The sequence below is a fragment of the Oryx dammah genome, unplaced genomic scaffold (genome assembly GCF_014754425.2).
Source record: "Oryx dammah isolate SB20612 unplaced genomic scaffold, SCBI_Odam_1.1 HiC_scaffold_14, whole genome shotgun sequence".
Taxonomy (NCBI): domain Eukaryota; kingdom Metazoa; phylum Chordata; class Mammalia; order Artiodactyla; family Bovidae; genus Oryx; species Oryx dammah.
In genome coordinates, this window is record NW_024070198.1 from 12948826 (window position 1) to 12966968 (window position 18143).

Here is an 18143-nt window from a genome sequence, read left to right on the forward strand (position 1 = left end):
TGGGAGAGGTGAGAATAGACAGGTCTGGAACTGGATGAGAGAATGAGCTGATTTACCCTCAGGGCAGTTGACTGGTGAGGGAGCGGAGGTGACATGACATGGCGTTGGGGTGTAAGGCTTTGAAGAAAGGAGAGGCAGAAGGAACTGTGCGGTTGTGAGGCAAATTCAGCATTAAGTTAGAGGAGTAGAAGGTATTTAGGCAGGAGTCTGCAGAGGACTAAAGGAAGGTTTAGGAAGGGTAGAAATTATTGAAGGAATACAGTGCCTACTGCCCAGTCGTTTTCAGCTTGCTCTTTGCAGCAGCCATAACTGCCTGATGTTCAGATTGCTAAAGTACTGCTGTACTCATCTTTTTACTTACTGAAACATTGCTTTAGCATCACTTCTGTTATTTTTATAACTTGTTTTTGTGTAGTATAGCTATGATAGATTAAGGATATTTCTCAAAGGAAGCAAAAAAAATATAGTACTCTCTTTGTTTAAAAATGGTGTTCCAACTTGTCCCCAAGAAACTTGAATTTTTCTTTGTCTATAATTTTAATTACAGTAAATACCAGGTACTCAACAAATATTTGAATTCTGTGCAAAGACACTTTGCACAATATTGTGGGGGACAAAAAGAATCATTGAAGAAGGTGAAGCCTAATAAGCGTAAGACAACATGTGACAATGTAAAGACACAAAAATGCATAATAAATGCCAAATGGTTATGCAAAATGAGAATCCCAGTGGATTTTAGAAGAGGATGTAATTGTGTAGTAGTCCCTGAGATGGTGTCAAGAAGGTAAAGAGCTTGAACTGAGTCTGAGGGGATGGGAGTGAGCTGAAGAATTGGACCAAGAGAAGACATTCCAAGTAGAAGAAACAGTGTAGACAGAATTGTGGAAACCAAAATTTGGGAGATACTTTCTTGTTTTTGATTACTACCTGGTAGGTAAGGGTGAGCCATTGAAAGTTTTAGAATAAGGTAATAATTTGATCACAGGGTGTTCTAGAAAGTAAACTTAGCATTGAGATATTATTAGTATGGAGTTTTGCTCATCAGGCAGTTGAAAGTTTGCACTTGAGCTCCAGATGGGCTAGATTTGAGGATTATTTGTTATGTGTTATAGTTTAAACAAATTATAGTTTCTTACAGGAGAAACTGATGAGAGATGGACAGCCAAGGATTGAATTTGGGAGAATGTTCTTATTAAGAGTGTTAGGAATAGGGAAACCATGGAAAGAATTAGATCAGAGAAGAGCAGGGTAATAGAATGTTTTGAAAACTTAGGAAGGAAAGTATTTTAAGAATGGAGTACATACTGAAATCAGATGTCACAGAAGAATCGTGAAAATTGGATTTACAAAAAACAAAGCCATAGGTTTTAGAGCTTAGAAGTTCATTGGTGACCTTCAGGTGTGCTATTTTAGTAGTAGAGAAGGCTAGAAACTTGATTTATAGGGATTAAAATGTATGTGGTGAGAAGATAAAAGCAGTGATTTTAAAACACTTGTTCAAGATGCTTGGCAGCAAAAAGAGTGTTCTAGAAGATGGAGGTCAAGTGGTTTATCTTATTAAAGACGGGGCTTCCCTGGTGGCTCAGAGGGTAAAGCGTCTGCCTGCAATGCAGGAGACCTGGGTTTGATCCTTGGGTCAGGAAGATCCTCTGGAGAAGCAAATGGCAAGCCACTCCAGTACTCTTGCCTGGAAAATTCCATGGACAAAGAAGCCTAGTAGACTACAGTCCATGGGGTCACAAAGAGTCGGACACGACTGAGCAACTTCACTTTCTGTATATTTGAAGACAGGAGAGAGTAGATTAATGAGGCAGTGATGTAAGATATTAGAGAAAGGATAATTGAATGAGGGTAGAAGGAGATGGTATCAAGAAAATGGTGAGACATTATGCAAGTCTTGAAGAAAAACAAGGACTGTCTTTTCATCTGAAATTGAAAGGATGAGTGTAAAGACCTTTAAAGGTAATAAGTGAGACGAGATAGTTTGTATTCTAATAACCTAGGGATCTATCTACTCAGTCCATTCATTTCTAAGGAATAGGTAATGGCAATTGGGACTTGAGGAAAGTGGAAATGATTGGGGGGGAACTTGGAAAACTCAATTTTAACTATTTATACATAGACTTATGAACAGGTTAGTATTGCCACTTCCTTAGAGTGTTCATTTTGCAGCCAGCTTTTGCTTTTCGTCACAAAAGCAGGAACTCGATCACTGAAAAGGAGTTATAAAGTATTGGGCTGGTTAAAAAGTTTGGGTTTTTCTGTAAGATGTTACAAATGAACTTTTGGCCAATCCAATAGTCTAAAGAACTTTGCGTCAAACAGATCAAAGATATGGCAAACATGTATATAAGGGGGAAAAAAACTATAAACAATGGCAGTGATGTGAAGCTGTGAAACATGACTAAATCTAGTTTTACCCTATAAAATGAGGGTTAAGTGGGTTTCTTTTCTAAGCCTTCTAACAAGTGACAAAAGTAATACTTTTAAAGATCTCCTAACTTCCAGTCTAGTTCTACCATTTTGCAACTTTTCCTGTAGGAAGGTCCTGGATTTATGTAAACTGTACACATACAGTTTATATTATTATAAAGAATACATGCATCATATACAGATATAAGTCCATTGTTGCATAAATAGACTTGACATAATTTTTATAATAAAACATTTAATTTTTGATAATTTTGCTTGCCATAGAATATAGATTTAAGATGAATATTTATTTGCCTTGATAGAAAATTGTTCATAGATATTAAATTTTCTTTTTGCAAATTTCTTTTCATTGAGCAGAGGCATTCAAAATCAGTCCTGGCCATAGGCATATATTTGTTGTGAAGTTTTAGAGACAGTTTCAGTACTTTAACATCACAATCAGTTATAAAGATGAAAATACATCAAAGAGCATTCTTAGAGTTATGTATGGGGTATGAGGGAGGTAGTTTTATAAGAAAAGGATTTGGGATCTGACTTAGTGTTAGAATTTTATGAAAACCACTGTCAGATTTTTTTTTTCTCCCTTCTGTCCCATTATCTCTGAGTCATTCTTCACCAAATCCTGTAGCAAAGCCTGAAGAGTAAATGAGTGCAGGCAAGTATTTAGGCAGCCTTGGGTGGATAAAGAGAAATATTATGTCAAAAGGTGGGGTGTGTCTATGCACAGCGTTTTTTCAAAACTAATTTCTTTATAATCACTCTGTGTGCCATTCAGTATATAGGAAGCAAAAATTGTGTTGTATTACTCTTTTTTCTTTGTCACTGGCTTTAATTACCTCATATTTTGTTTAAAATATGTCCTTCTTACATACCCTTAACTGTAAAATTTGAACCTTGCCTCTTAGTGTTTTGAGTCAGTTGAAAAGTTTTCATGGTACCCTTAGCCTTCTTGACTGAAAAAGACCTATTTTGGTTTCATGTATGTGAAAGTTGCTCAGTCATGTCTGACTGTTTGTGACCCCATGGACTGTATACTCCATGGAATTCTCCAGGCCAAAATACTGGAGTGGGTAGCCTTTCCCTTCTCCAGGGGATCTTCCCAACCCAGGGATCGAACTCAGATCTTCTTCACTGCAGGCGGATTCTTTACCAGCTGAGCCACAAGAGAAGCCCAGTTGTGTGTGTGTGTGTGTGTGTATAAAATATATATGTGTGTGTGTGTATCTTTATATATATATTTTACTAGTTGTATATGTGTGTGTGTTTGTTTGTGTGTGTGTATATCTTTATATATATATATTACTAGTTACAATGATTTTGTGTTTATTAGTGACTGGCTAGTTTGATAAATACTGCCCCCTCCAAAGGGCTTCCCAGGTGGCTCATTGGTAGAGAATCTGCCTGCCAATGCAGGAAAAGATGTGAGTTCAATACCTGGGTTGGGAAGATCCCCTAGAGAAGGAAAAGACCACTCCAGAATTCTTTCTGGGAAATCCCATGGACAGAGGAACCCAGTAGTTCTATGGTTCATAGGGTTATAAAAGAGTCAGACTCAATGACTAAACAGCAACAACCCCCTCCAAAAGAAGAAAAGACCCTGCTTATTTCATGTGACCCCTATTTTGTTATAAAGGGATTTTAGAGCTTTGCTTTCTAATTTTTTAGCTCTTTGCAAAAGAAAAGTAATCCCAGAGGTAAAAGATGAGCCTCTTTGCAGTTTGTTAGTACTTAATATTCATGCTTAACTTTGGGACCTTCCTTGCTTTCTCTTCCTCATTAGATGAGATTTAAAGGTTTGTTCTCGAAATCTCCCCTCATATAGGATTGGGGCACAATTAATATCACCTTGCCCCTTTTCATCCTTCATCTTGTATAAATACCCATTTATTCTGTATGTGAGACTGCCTTCCTTTCTTTACCTGTGGTATCCATTTACTTCATTGAACCTGATTAATATTTTGGTGGAAGGGCTAGACCTGTATGACACATGGACAGCTGGTAGTAATTACTGGTTCCTTTCTCTTTTTCAGATCTTAGGATTTTCCTGTATCCCAGAAACAAAGTGACACAGTTTTCCATTTCCCCCCACTTATTCCAGGTGTAAGACATTGTGATTTTATTCCAAACTATCTGTTGGATAAATGTCAGAACTGGGATTTGAATCGTGGTGCTGTGGCTCTGGCCCATAATGGTGTTTGTCTTTTACAAACTGTTTCCTCAGAGATCTTATTGCCATTCTATCATTTCTATACAAATGGCTCATTAATCTATATACTTTTCATCTCAACTTTCTTCTGAACATCAGATCTCTATTCCAACTGTTCTTTTTGCTTTCCCCTAGCTTTCCTGACCCAGCCACTAATAAACTTGTCATCTTTCCTCAGAGACATTTCCTCCACTAGTTCTTCCCATTTCTTTAATGACATCTTCATTCCTAAGATTCAGAGTCTCAGAATCTTTGCATTTCCTGGACATTACCATGGTAATTCTGCAGCATTTTCCCCAACTTCTTTCTAGTCTTGTAACCATGATTGTAGCTCAGGTCTAAAAGTTCTCATAAAAGTTTCCTTTTTACTTCATGCTTCACCCTGCTGCAAGACTAACCTTCCTGAAGCATAGCTCCAGTCCCATGACTTTCTTTTTTAAAAAATAATTTTATTTGTTTTTTGGCTGTGATGGGCCTTCCTTTCTGAGTGGGCTTCTTGCTGCGGTGCGTGGGCTTCTCGTGGTGGTGGTTTCTTTTGTTGTGGAACCAGGGCTGTAGGGCGCAAGGGCTTCTGTGGTTGGAGCGTGTGGACTCAGTAGTTGCAACCCCCTGGCGCTAGAGCGCAGGCTCAGTAGTGTGGCTCATGGGCTTCGTTTCTCCTCAGCAGGTGGGATCTTGCCAGAGCAGGGATGGAGCCCGTCTCCTGCATTGGCAGGCAGGTTCTTGACCACTGAGTCACCAGGGAAGCCCCCGTGTCTTTCCTGATCAGAGTCTTTGATGGCTGAGCTGTAATTCAGGGCTCTCCACAGTAGGTCTCTCTCCAGCTGCTTTTGTAGCTGCATCTCCTACTCTTCTCTTAAGTGTACCCTGAATTACAACCAGACTGTGTTACTCACTTCTCTAAATATAGCTTCCTTTGCCTTACTGCTGTTTGCTTCTTATTCCCTCTTCGAGATGTTTCTCTCCTTTTTCCCTTTTACCACCTCATTCTCACCAGTATTGAATTTTTTTTGCTACCATTAAGGTCCAACTCATACACCATTTCTTTTAGAAAGCTCTTTTAGTATTATACAGTTGGGGATACAGTATTTATTGCTTCCATTCCATCTTCTCAAAGCACTTTCTCCTTTTCTGACATGTGCTTGTTGAACGTGTATATGCATGTACAGTTCCTATATTATACCCTATATTCTAATTATTTGTGTACTTGCCTTACTCACTCACTCTACCTCCATAGCGAGTTCCTTAGGAGTAGATTAGTTTCTCTCCTACAGCTCTGCCATAGCTCTTTCTTCATAGATGCTGAATATGTACATTTATTGACTCAAACATATATGAGGAAACATTTCAGAATAATCATTACATTTTTATTATTTTAGGCTTGACCGTCTTTTTATCTTGCTGGATACTGGCACTACTCCAGTTACAAGAAAAGCTGCTGCACAGCAACTTGGAGAAGTGGTGAAGCTTCATCCCCATGAACTGAATAATCTATTATCTAAAGTAAGAACTCTTTTTTCTCTTTTAGTATAATACAGTTGTAGAAATTTATCCATGGGTAAAAACATAAAAGAGAAGGAAGTTGTCTTATTAGTGACAGTTTGTGGTTTTCAAATTCAGTAAATAAGTCCAGTATTTTCCCAAATATTTAAAATTTTTTACTATTTTTTTGTCGTAAGGTTTAAAGTACTTTGTTTTTTACGTCAAGTTTTATTGTCGAAGGGATTTGACAATAAAGAACCTTTGGCCTGTGGTACAAATTTGAATCTGATCCAATGTGGTAATGAACTAAGTTGTTAATCTAGTTTGTTAGTGGTCTAACTTGTTCTTAGCAGCTAATAATTATATCAGTTGACAGTCTTCAAATGGATGAGTGCTCATGGGTAATGGTGGAAATATATGAGAAGCTACTTGTCATTACATTCTTTTAGTTATTAGCTCTTTGAAAGTGGAGGCTTTCTCCTTTGGTGGATAAGTGTTTTCACAATCCTAGCCCATGTTCTTTCGCTAAGCACTTGCTTTATTTTTACTGATTTCTGTGGGCTTGTAGTGGAGAAGGCAATGGCACCCCACTCCAGTACTCTAGCCTGGAAAATCACATGGATGAGGAGCCCGGTGGGCTGCAGTCCGTGGGGTCACTAAGAGTCGGACACGACTGAGCGACTTCCTTTCACTTTTCACTTTCATGCATTGGAGGAGGAAATGGCAACCCACTCCAGTGTTCTTGCCTGGAGAATCCCAGGGATGGGGGAGCCTGGTGGGGTGCCGTCTATGGGGTCGCACAGAGTCGGACACGACTGAAGTGACTTAGCAGCAGCAGCAGTGGGCTTGTAGAAGTGTAATTGTATGATGTGCTCTGCTCAGTCATATTTGTGACCCCATGGACTGCAGCCCACTAGGCTCCTCTGTCTGTGGAATTTTCCAGGCAAGAATACTGGAGCAGGTTACCATTTCCTACTCCAGGGGATCTTCCCAACCGAGGGATAGTAAGCAGCAAATTCCATGTATTTAATTCTCTGGCATGCAAAATAAAATCAGGAGTGCTTGGTATATGTGTTTAGTGGGAGGTGGGGCAGTGGATAGCAGATGGGATGGGAAGCAATATGATAACCCAAATATTGGAAGACCCAAGATACCTCTATTCTCACCAGTCTTATCTCCTCCTCTAGTTCTGATTTGTCCCTCCCTGATTCCTATGAATAGGAGTTCTAAGCCCTTGTCATCCTACACAAATCTACCCTCTATTGTTCCATCATGGGGGCGAACAGCAACTCTCTCCAGCACACTCATCACTTAGATACTATCAGAACTTTCTAACCAAGACGTAGATGGAGAGATAGTGATTTGACATGTACAGGTTCCATGTTCTCAGAATGAAGAAAGATGCACATTTGGCAGTACTATACTCATGGGTTAGATGTGGGGAACAGAGAGGCACCTGTTTCTTCTCATCCCAAGGGAAGAGGTGGAGGACTGAATGAACTGAGACTGGAAACAATGAGTAAGACTAACCTCTGCTGAACCCAGAGAAAGTTTCCAGCCTTCCAAGTGAGTTCTGTCCTCCTTAACTCAGACGCCACCATATGACTGCCATCGAATAATTCTAAAAGAGGCAAAGTTTGTTTCTAGCACTTTACTCATCTCCTATCCCCTCTCTGCCCTCAGTGTTTTCCTTTTGCCTTTGGTTTTATTTTTGTGAAAAATAGCTTTATTGAATTGATTTTATGTACTGTGTAATTCATCCAGATACAGTGTACAATTCAGGGATTTTTAGTATATCCACAGATACATGCAACTGTCACCACGATCTAATTTTAAAACATTTTTGTGTGCTAAATCATTTCAGTCATGTCCTACTCTTGGCAACCCTATGGACTGTAGCCCACCAGGGTGCTCTTTCCCTGGGATTTTCCAGGCAAGAATACTGGAGTGGGTTACCATACCCTCCTCCAGGGGATCGTCCCTACCCAGGGACCAAACCCATGGCTCCTGCTTTATAGGCAGCCATTGGGGAAGCCCTAAAACATTGTTGTCTCCCTCAAAAGAAACCTCGTGTCTATTACCAGTCACTTTCTATCACTCTCCCTTCCATACTCAGTCCTAGGCAACCACTGATCTCCTCTCTTGTTTATAGACTTGCCTGTTTTGAACATTTTATATTAAATATGTGGTATTTTGTGTTTTTTTTTCACTTAAATGTTATTTTCAAGGTTCTTTCATATTGTGTATGCTAAGTCACTTCAGTGGTGTGCAGCTCTTTGCGACCCAATGGACTGTAACCTCCAGGCAAGAATGCTGGAGTGAGTCGCCATGCCTTCCTCCAGGAAATCTACCCAGTCCAGGGATCAAAGCCCATGTCCCTCCATGTCTCCTGCATTAGCAGGCAGGTTCTTTACCACTGGCGCCACCCGGGAAGCCTTCTTTCATGGTTTTGCATGTTTCGTTTTTCATTCTTTTTTATTGCCAAGTATCGTTCTTTGTATGGGTATGGATAATGTTGGATATACCACATTTTCTTTCTTTATCAGTTGATGGACATTTTAGTTGTTTGCACTTTTGGGCCTGTTTTAAATAATGCTGCTATGAAAATTTGTGTGCAATTTTTTGTATGGATGTATGTTTTCATACATGGATGTATACTAGAGAGTAGAATTGCTGGGTCATATGGTAACTGTGTTTAACTTTATGAGGAACTGCCAGACTGCCTTCCAAACTGGAAGGCATATTACACCATATTACATTCCCAACAGCATGTATGAGAGGTCTGATCTCTTCATATCTTTGTCAGCACTTTTTTAAAAAATTTTGTTTATGTATTTTTGGCTGTGCTGGGTCTTAGTTGCTGCATGTGGGCTTTCTCTGATTGCAGCAAGCAGGGACCACTCTCTAGTTGCCGTGTGTGGGCTTCTCATTGTAGCGGCTTCTCTCGTCGCAGAGCACAGGCTCCCGAGTGCGAAGGCTCCAGTAGTTGCCCCTCGCAGGTCCTAGAGCTCAGGCTCAGTAGTCATGGCACGCAAGCTTAGTTACTCCACGGCGTGGGGAGTCATCCTGGACCAGGGGTTGAACTTGTGTGCCCTGCATTTGCAGGCAAATTATTAACCACTGTACTACCAGGGAAGTCTCCAGCACATAACTATTAAGTGACTGTTTATATACCAGTGTGTATGAAGTGATACTATAAGTTTTGATTTGCATTTTCATATGACTAATGATGTTGAACGTCTTTTCATTTGTTTATTGACCATTTCTATATCTTCTTTGAGGATCTGTCTATTTAGATCCTTTGACCATTTTTAAGTGGGATATCTGTTCTTTTACTGATGAGATGTAAGATTCTTTATACATTTTATTTTATTTTTGAAAATTAAGTCTTATTTATTGCAAAAACCAAACCACTAGGAAAATATATCACAGTCTTGATACAGCAAACAGACAATATTATCATTTCAAGTAGTAAGTTGGTAGAAAGACAAGGGGCCAGAACTGGGGCAAGAACAGCGTATGTAGCAAAGGCCCTGGCAAAAGTGGTATTTGGTAATGGAGGGCAGTCCCTTCATCTCTCTAAAGGAGCCACAGTTCATCCCTGAGGTGCTTACTTTTGCTCCCTTGATTTTTTTTTGTGTTGCCAGGGGATTGTCTCAACAAAGCGGTTATTTCAGGGGGCAAAGTAAGCAACACTGGGTTTAGGCTTTCATTCTGTTTCATGAGAAACAGAGTTTTCCAAAGCCTGTCCTTCACAACCCTCTTAATGAAGTAGCTAATAGTTCCTCTTTCACTATTCATTCCTGAATATGAGCATATTATACTGTCAAAACCCCGTTTCCCTTCAAGGCTGAGTGTCACTGTAAGATTGCCTGGTAGCTTGCTGACTCTGCTGCAGGCGGCCTCAGGGCCCACCATGGCTGCCAGTGAGAGGGAGAGCACTTGCTTTCCTTACCAGTGTGAGATTGCTTCTTACAGTTTTGCAGGGTCTCCCGGCTGAATGATGTGATACGTGAGAATTTTAAGAAACACACATCCACATCTTGATGGTCAGAAAGGAGTACCTGCAGGGACCCTTTCAACGTTTTTATCCAAACTGCCTCTCCCAACTTTACATCTTAACATCATGCCCTTGCCTATAAAAGAAAAACAAGCAAAACAACCCCCCTGGAAGACCCCTGCCCCTTTCTACATTAGTGACTGCATGGATTTTATTTGTTTGTGGAAAATGTTGTAGTGATCCTTCTGGTAAACAGCAGGTGGACACCAAATAGAAACACCTCCTTTCATACTCCACTAAACCATAAGCTGGTTATGTGAACCTGCCAGCCTCTTGGTATCTGTGGAGTAAGAGGATCTGGTACCTTGGAGGGCCCTGGTTTGGTACAGGGGAGACTGCCTATTGGCAGGAGAAGTACTTGCCACATGAAATTCAGGCTCACAACAAACCTCCTGTGCTATCTGTGACCCAAATTTTAGCACTGCTTTTTATCCATTTCACTTTCTAGGATTGAAACACAAAGGAACCAGCGTCCAGAGGAAAGAAACACAGGCCTTAGACTTGCTGCCATTCTTTATTTCCTCATTCATCAACTCTCCTTAAAAGACCCAAATCCCCATTCCTCTTTTTAAATTGATTCCTTCCCTCAGCCCTGATGGCCACTAGCAGACAGCTACTTCCCAATGGAAGAGAGGGACTCCTTCATCTTCCTGGTCACGGTTGGGATGAGGTTCATGTGGTCATCCACACACTTGGTCACGCAGGTCTCCAGCTGCCGCTTCACCTGAAGCTCCTTACTCCCTGCATCTATCGAATCTTTGGCCTTGTCATTGCAATACGTAGTGCACCGGGCCAGGCGGTCCTGGAACTTCTCCAGCTCGCTGGTCACCAGGGCCTGGGCTTGAGCCAGAGGGGCGTGGCAGCGCTCAATGCACTGGTGCACCTGCTGCACGGACGCCTGGCTCTCCTCGCAACAGGCGGCGCTGCACCGGAGCATCAGGCCCTGCATCTTCCGGATAGTCTCCCTCTCCAGACTCTTCACCATAGAGTCCACCGCCTCCTGCACCCGGAGCTGCTGCAGCTCCGCCATGGCTACCCGCGCGGTTCCCAGCTGCGCCGGCCATACATTTTAGGTAGAAGCTCCTTATCAGATACAGGGTTTGCAAATTCATTCTGCTAGTCTTGAGGTTGTCTTCACTCTCTTAATGGTATCCTTTGAAGCACAAAAGTTATTAGTTACTATGAAGTTGATATTATCTTTTTTAAACACATGACTTGTGTGCTCTTGAGATCATATCTAAGAAACCTTTGCCTTATCCAAGGTTACAGAGGTTTATCCCCATGTTTTCTTATAACAGCTTTATAGTTTTAGTTCTTATTTTTAGGCTCTTGGTGTATTTTGAGTTATTTTTGTGTCCCGTGTGAAGTAGGGATTTTATTTTATTTTATTTTTAATGATTTTACTTATTTTTGGCTATGCTGGGGTCTTCATTGCTGCACGGGCTTTTTTCTGGTTGCAGTGGTTGGGGTTTACTCTTTATTGCGGTGCACAGGCTTCCCACAGCGGTGGCTTCTCTTGTGGAGTGCAGACCCTAGGCGCTCAGGCTTCAGTAGCTTGTGGCATGTGGGCTCAGTATTATGCTCCCTGGCTCTAGAGCACAGACTCAACAGTGGTGGCACACAGGTTGGGTTGCTCTGAGGCATGTGGGATCTTCCTGGATCAGGGATCAAACCTGTGTCTCATGCATTGGCAGGCAGATTCTTTACCATTGAGCCACCAGAGAAACCGTGAAGCAGGGATTTTAAGTCATTCTTTTGTTGCTGTAGCACCATTTGTTGAAAAGCTCCTTTTTCCCCATTGAATTGTCTTGACACTGTTGTTGAAAACTGGTTGACCATAGACACGTAGTATTATTTTTGAACTAAATTCTTTTACATTGATCTGTGTATCTGTCCTGCCCTTACCACACTGTCTTGATTATTGTTGCTTAGTAGTAAGCTTTGAAATAAAAAAGTATAAATCTGCCAACTTTATTATTCTTTTTCAAATTGTTTTGGTGATTCTGGGCACCTTAAATTTACATATAAATTTTAAGATCAAATAGAACTTGTCTATTTCTGCAAAAAAAAAAAAGCTGGGATTTTGATAAAAATTGTGTTGAATCCATATTCAGTTTAGAGGGTATTCCTATGCTAATAATATTAAGTCTTCTAATCCTTGAACATGAGGTGTCTGTCGTTTATTTGGGTCTTTAATTTCTTTCAATAGTATTTTAAATTTTTTTTTTTAAGTCTTCAGTATACAAGCCTTGCACTTTTTTGGTTAAATTTATCCTTAAGTATTTTACACTTTTTGATATTATTATAAATGATATCATTTTCTTAATTTCATTTTCAGATTGTGGAAAGTGTAAAAAAATACAGTGGATTTTTGTACAACATATTGGTCTTATATCTTGCTCTCTTGCTGTACTTATCTTTTCTAATGGTTTTATAACTCTTGCATTAAGTAAAGGGACTTAATGACTAATATGCACTTTGCTTTTTAGTATGTTAAAAACTTATTTTTTAAATTCACTTAAGCATTCTTTTATTTATTAGTTTCCTGTACCCTTTTTTAAAAAGTTAATTACCTGTATTTATTTCTGGCTGTGTCCAGTCTTGGTTGTGGCATCTGGGATCTTTCATTGCGATGCTCAGGTGTCTCTCTAGTTGTGGCACAGGGACTCAGTAGTTGCAGCTCAAGGGTTTCGTCGCCCCAGGGCCTGTGGGATCTTAGTTCCCCAACCAGGGATTGAACCTGCATCCCACTACATTGGAAGGCGGATTCTTAACCACTGGATCACAAGGGACATCCCCTCCCTGACTCCTTTCTTTAAAGTGTAGTGATATTTCTTGTGACTGATAGAAAATCTTATAAATGATTTTAATAATTGCAAAGTGTTTTGTATAAATTTGAGAGCTGCTAAATTAGCAATAAGTATATTTATGTTCCTCTCTTTTGACTATTTGAACAAACAATATTTTTTGGTGTGTAACTTTTATTTTACAATTTTTTAAGGTGTTGATATATTTAAGGAGTACAAATTGGGATACTCGGATTGCAGCAGGACAAGCTGTTGAAGCTATAGTGAAAAATGTACCTGAATGGAATCCCGTGCCAAGAACCAAACAAGGTGCTTTTAAGAGGAAAAAGTAGTTTGTAGTAAAAACTATACATTTTGTTCTAGTAATTCACTTTTAAAGGCTGAATTTTCATACTTTTAGGGGCAGTCTGGTCAGGAAATAAAATTGAACAAGGTGCTTTTTCACCATGTTTTAAAAATTGTACTAGACAATCTCTTCTCATATATATTTTAAATTATTCTACAATATGGTTGATTTGCAGAGATTATTACTTCCTTTAAGGATTTATGCCCTAAAAAATGAAATTAATTAAGTATAAATATTTTCTATTTAAAACAGTCAAATTTTTCTTGTTGCTGTGAGAATAGGGTAGTTGTTTACTATATTTAATAAGCACAATTATGGAAAGGTCGGTCTTTAGTCCTTTTATGTCTTTTAGATGTCTTTTAGTGGAAATTACTTGTTTTCTGACTGCCTGTTATATATGACACTTGAAATGAATGTATGCTTTTACAAATTTATAAAGTTACACATTTTAATTAAGTGAGAATTTAATATGGTGTAACTGCATTTCATTTTCAAGTCACTTTTAATAATACGAGTTTTATCCTGTCGTAACTCGTCTAAAATTTTTACTTTAATTTGCTGCACCTATATTTTGAGGGATTGTGTTAGTTTGTCTTCTCTCATCGAAAGAAATACATAGCCAGAAGAAGTTATAAATTGTTTTAGAAAAGAGCCATTTTCTTTCCAACTTATTACCCCTGCTTATTTTGGAATACAGAGATACTAGGACTTAAATTCTTTTCAAAAAAACTTTTTTTTCCTTCAGCACAGCCTTGTTAATGAAATCTTAGTTCCCCCACCAGGAATTGAACCCAAGCCCATTGCCTTGACTACATGGAGTCTTAACCACTGGACTGCCAGAGAATTCCACCCTGCAAAAAAGCTTTAAATTAGTTACACTAGCATTAAAATATATGGTATCATTAGTATCAAATATATAGTATCAAATATATTGTCATCATTAGAAAACATTAAGAAATTCATAGCAGTTCCCTTTCAATTTAGCAATTATACTTTAGTTTGTAGAGAATTATATGCAAATGGCCAACGAAACAAATGATTGTCAGTGGACAATTTATAGTATATATAAAATTTTACAATGCCATAACCTTTTTGGGAGGAATACAGAATATTTTGTGAATAGTTTTAGGCCCCAGATAGATATTTAATTTTAGAAGCTTGCCAGGAGATTGTAATTTGCTTATATTATGAGAAATGAGTCCTATTGATTGAGTAGTTCCTTTATGTCCTAGATATTCCTAGGTATAGGGAGTGATGATGCTCATTAGTGTTATTTATGAAAATTTATATGAATATGTTTATCTTTCAGTTTATCACTGTGATAAATTACCTTTATCTTTCAACTGTTTAACATGATTTTTAATATACATATTTCAACATGGGGATACATTTCTTCATGTAATATTGTGCTTGTATAGTCAAAAAGTTACACACCCACTAACATTCTGATAGTTTGTAGAAAGGAAGCCATCTGCTAAATAGTTTTTTCATAAATAAGAATTGATCATAAATAAATCCACAATAGCTTTTCTACTTCCTCCACATTTTACTTTTCTTAAAATACTACCCACTCACCTGAAGTAATGCTATTTTCTTTCGTTCTGCACTTTGGCTGTATAATCAAATTGAATGTTTTTAAACCTCATCTAGAAACTACTTCAGAAAGTGCTATGGAAGACTCATCTACTACAGATCGATTGAATTTTGACAGATTTGATATATGTAGATTGTTACAACATGGGGCATCACTTTTGGGATCTGCTGGTGCAGAATTTGAAGTACAAGATGAAAAATCAGGTATGTAATAGTCGTGTAGAAAACAAGTCTGAGATGTGTGTTCAGATCAGTTTGTTACTTGGTGTGCTATGTTATCAGTCATACAAAGCCTAACAGATGCCATGAAATGTAAATTCACGGAAGCTTGCAGTTTGAGATGTGGGGCATAGGGACGGTGACCAGGAGCACTTTGTCTAAAACAAATAGGATCATTTTTCATCCCTTAATTGAATATGTGCTATATATATATATATATACACACACACATATATATGCATCATCAATAGATATTAGTATGTCAGCATACATATTAATATTTTAGTATTTCAGTATAGAAATTGTAAAGTGGTACCTAAGAGCTTTAGTTGAATAGATTTTAAAATCTAGGATTAGCACAAGTTGTGGTAATGTTTTCAGAATTCTTGAAATTTAAGAGACTATGACAGTTCTTTTTATCATATGTTTTAAATATTTAAGTAATTGGATCTACTGATGCTAACGACCAAAACAAAAATGAAAAATAAGTCTTAGATAGGTAATTGTCCCATTATCTTTAAACTTACAGAATCCATCTGGATATAAAATAAATGTTTTGGCCATTCAAGATTGATGCCTTGAGTGGAAAAAACCTTGATGTTTTTAATGGATTTCTGTAAGTAAATAAATTGCTTTTTTGACTTAAACCAAAACAGAACAGTGTTTTGTTTTGTTGCTAATTAATCATTAGTCAAAGGATATCTGTCTAGCTAGGTTAATGAAATGATCTTCAGTTTGTTCATCTTAAAAAAAAAAGTCAGATATTCATTTCCTCTTGCCTAATATGCTTTCTATTGAAAAATCTAGTGTAGTTATTTATGGAGGGAATAAAGAGGAGAATTTGCTTAAGTTCCAGAAAAGCATAGTTTTTTAAAATAAGGGAAGTAGAAGTCTTCAAAAACTTTACAATTTGAAAAAAGTTATCTTTAAGTTTACTAATTAGTTTACCAGTCTTAGTAGTGTTACCATAAACATCATGAGAGATTATTGGGCCTTATCTAGGGAAAAAAGTGTGACTTTTGTCACTAAAAAAGAAAGTGTGCTTGGGACGTGTCTTAAAGATGCTGATTTAATACATCTGTGGAGAGTTCCGGGAAATTGTATATTAAATGAAAAAACTCCACAGATGACTGATATGTAAGCAGGTTTGGGAACCCTAACTTTTTTAGAATTCAGCTTTTTTCCCCCTATAACTCAGTTTTTAATGCTGATAAGCCATAGTGTGCCGAAGAGTGCTCATTAAAACCCTCTAATTAGGTTTTCTTTAAATGTCTGTTCATCTGTGTTGACCTCTACGTATTTATAAATTACACGTACATGATTAGCATAGGTGCCAGTCTGTTTCCTTTGCAGTTGTGTTGATTGTTTTCCCCAGTAAACTTTCCCTGAAATGAGAGGGCTGATTTGGAGCTCTCTGTGAGTGTACTGAATTTATGATCCAAAAGTTTTCATGTTGGATGCCTAGTGTTTTCCCTCTGAGGAGAGCAGCCTTAATTTTTTTTTTCTTTTACTATAGCTATAGAGAGGTATAATTCGCATACCACATAAATCACGCATTTTAAAAGTGTACAATTCACTTAGTTTTAGTATATTTACAGTTCTTTGTAATTTTGGAACGTTGTCACTACCTCAGGAAGAAACTCCATATCCTTTATCACACTCCTGTTCCCCTATACCCCTCCTTTTTCTTCCCAGCCCTAAGGAACCATTAATTTACTTCCTTTATCTATTAGATTTGTCTTTCATGGGCACTTCATACAAATGGAATGGTCTGTAGTCTTTTGTATCTGACTTCTTTTTACTTAGCAGAATTTTTCCACCATTTATCTATATTGTAGTGTACATGTTAGTACTGTTTAGATTTTTTTTTCCTAAATAGTATTTATTACTGTTATAGGGTATATCCATTTTTTAATTTCGATCAAATATAGATAACATAAAATTTACCATCTTAATCATTTTTAAGCTCAGTAGTGTTAAGTACATTCATGTTGTGCAGCCAGTCTCCAGAACTCTTTTTATCTTGCAGAATGAAACCTTATACCCATTAAACAATAATTCCCATCCCTTTCTCCCCTCAGACCCCCCACCCCACGCCGGCAATCACTGCTTTACTTTCCGTCTTTGAATTTGACTACTCGAGGTACTTCATCTGAATGAAATCCATGGTATTTACCCTTTTGTGACTGACTTTTCTTCTCTTAACATAATCTCCTTTCACTTAACATAATGGAACAACAGACTGGCTCCAAACAGGAAAAGGAGTACGTCAAGGCTGTATATTGTCACCCTACTTAGTTAACTTACATGCAGAGTACATCATGAGAACCCTGGGCTGGAGGAAGCACAAGCTGGAATCAAGATTGCTGGGAGAATAACCTCAGATGTGCAGATGACACCACCCTTATGGCAGAAAGTGAAGAGGAACTAAAGAGCCTATTGATGAAAGTGAAAGAATAGAGTGAAAAAGTTGGCTTGAAGCTCAACATTCAGAAAACTAAGATCATGGCATCCAGTCCCATCACTTCATGGCAAATAGATGGGGAAACAATGGCTGACTTTATTTTTCTGGGCTCCAAAATCACTGCAGATGGTGATTGCAGCCATGAAATTAAAAGATACTTACTCCTTGGAAGGAAAGTTATGACCAACCTAGACAGCCTATTAAAAAGAAGAGACATTACTTTGCCAACAAAAGTCCGTCTAGTCAAGGCGATGGTTTTTCCAGTAGTCATGTATGGATGTGAGAGTTGGACTGTAAAGAAAGCTGAGCGCCGAAGAATTGATGCTTTTGAACTGTGGTGTTGGAGAAGACTCTTGGGAGTCCCTTGGACTGCGAGGAGATCCAACCAGTCCATCCTAAGGGAGATCAGTCCTGGGTGTTCATTGGAGGGACTGATGTTGAAGCTGAAGCTTCAGTACGTTGGCCACCTGATGCAGAGAGCTGACTCATTTGAAAAGACCCTGATGCTGGGAAAGATTTGAGGGCAGGAGGAG

General features: G+C 38.5%; 2 protein-coding genes across 2 annotated transcripts in view; one reads left to right on the forward strand and one right to left on the reverse strand.

Annotated features, from left to right (window-relative positions):
• BTAF1 (B-TFIID TATA-box binding protein associated factor 1) overlaps positions 1–18143 on the forward strand; it is a 90228-nt gene that overhangs the window by 7898 nt on the left and 64187 nt on the right. Inside the window, exons 2-4 of the mRNA XM_040254516.1 lie at positions 6019–6142; positions 13183–13297; positions 14985–15131. Of these exons, the coding sequence (XP_040110450.1) occupies positions 6019–6142; positions 13183–13297; positions 14985–15131 (386 nt within the window). The remainder of the gene's footprint in view (positions 1–6018; positions 6143–13182; positions 13298–14984; positions 15132–18143) is intronic.
• Positions 10137–11225, reverse strand: LOC120873689 (protein FAM136A-like). The gene has a single exon (XM_040254518.1). It carries the CDS (start codon positions 11209–11211, stop codon positions 10795–10797), a length of 417 nt encoding a protein of 138 aa, XP_040110452.1. The 5' UTR covers positions 11212–11225; the 3' UTR covers positions 10137–10794.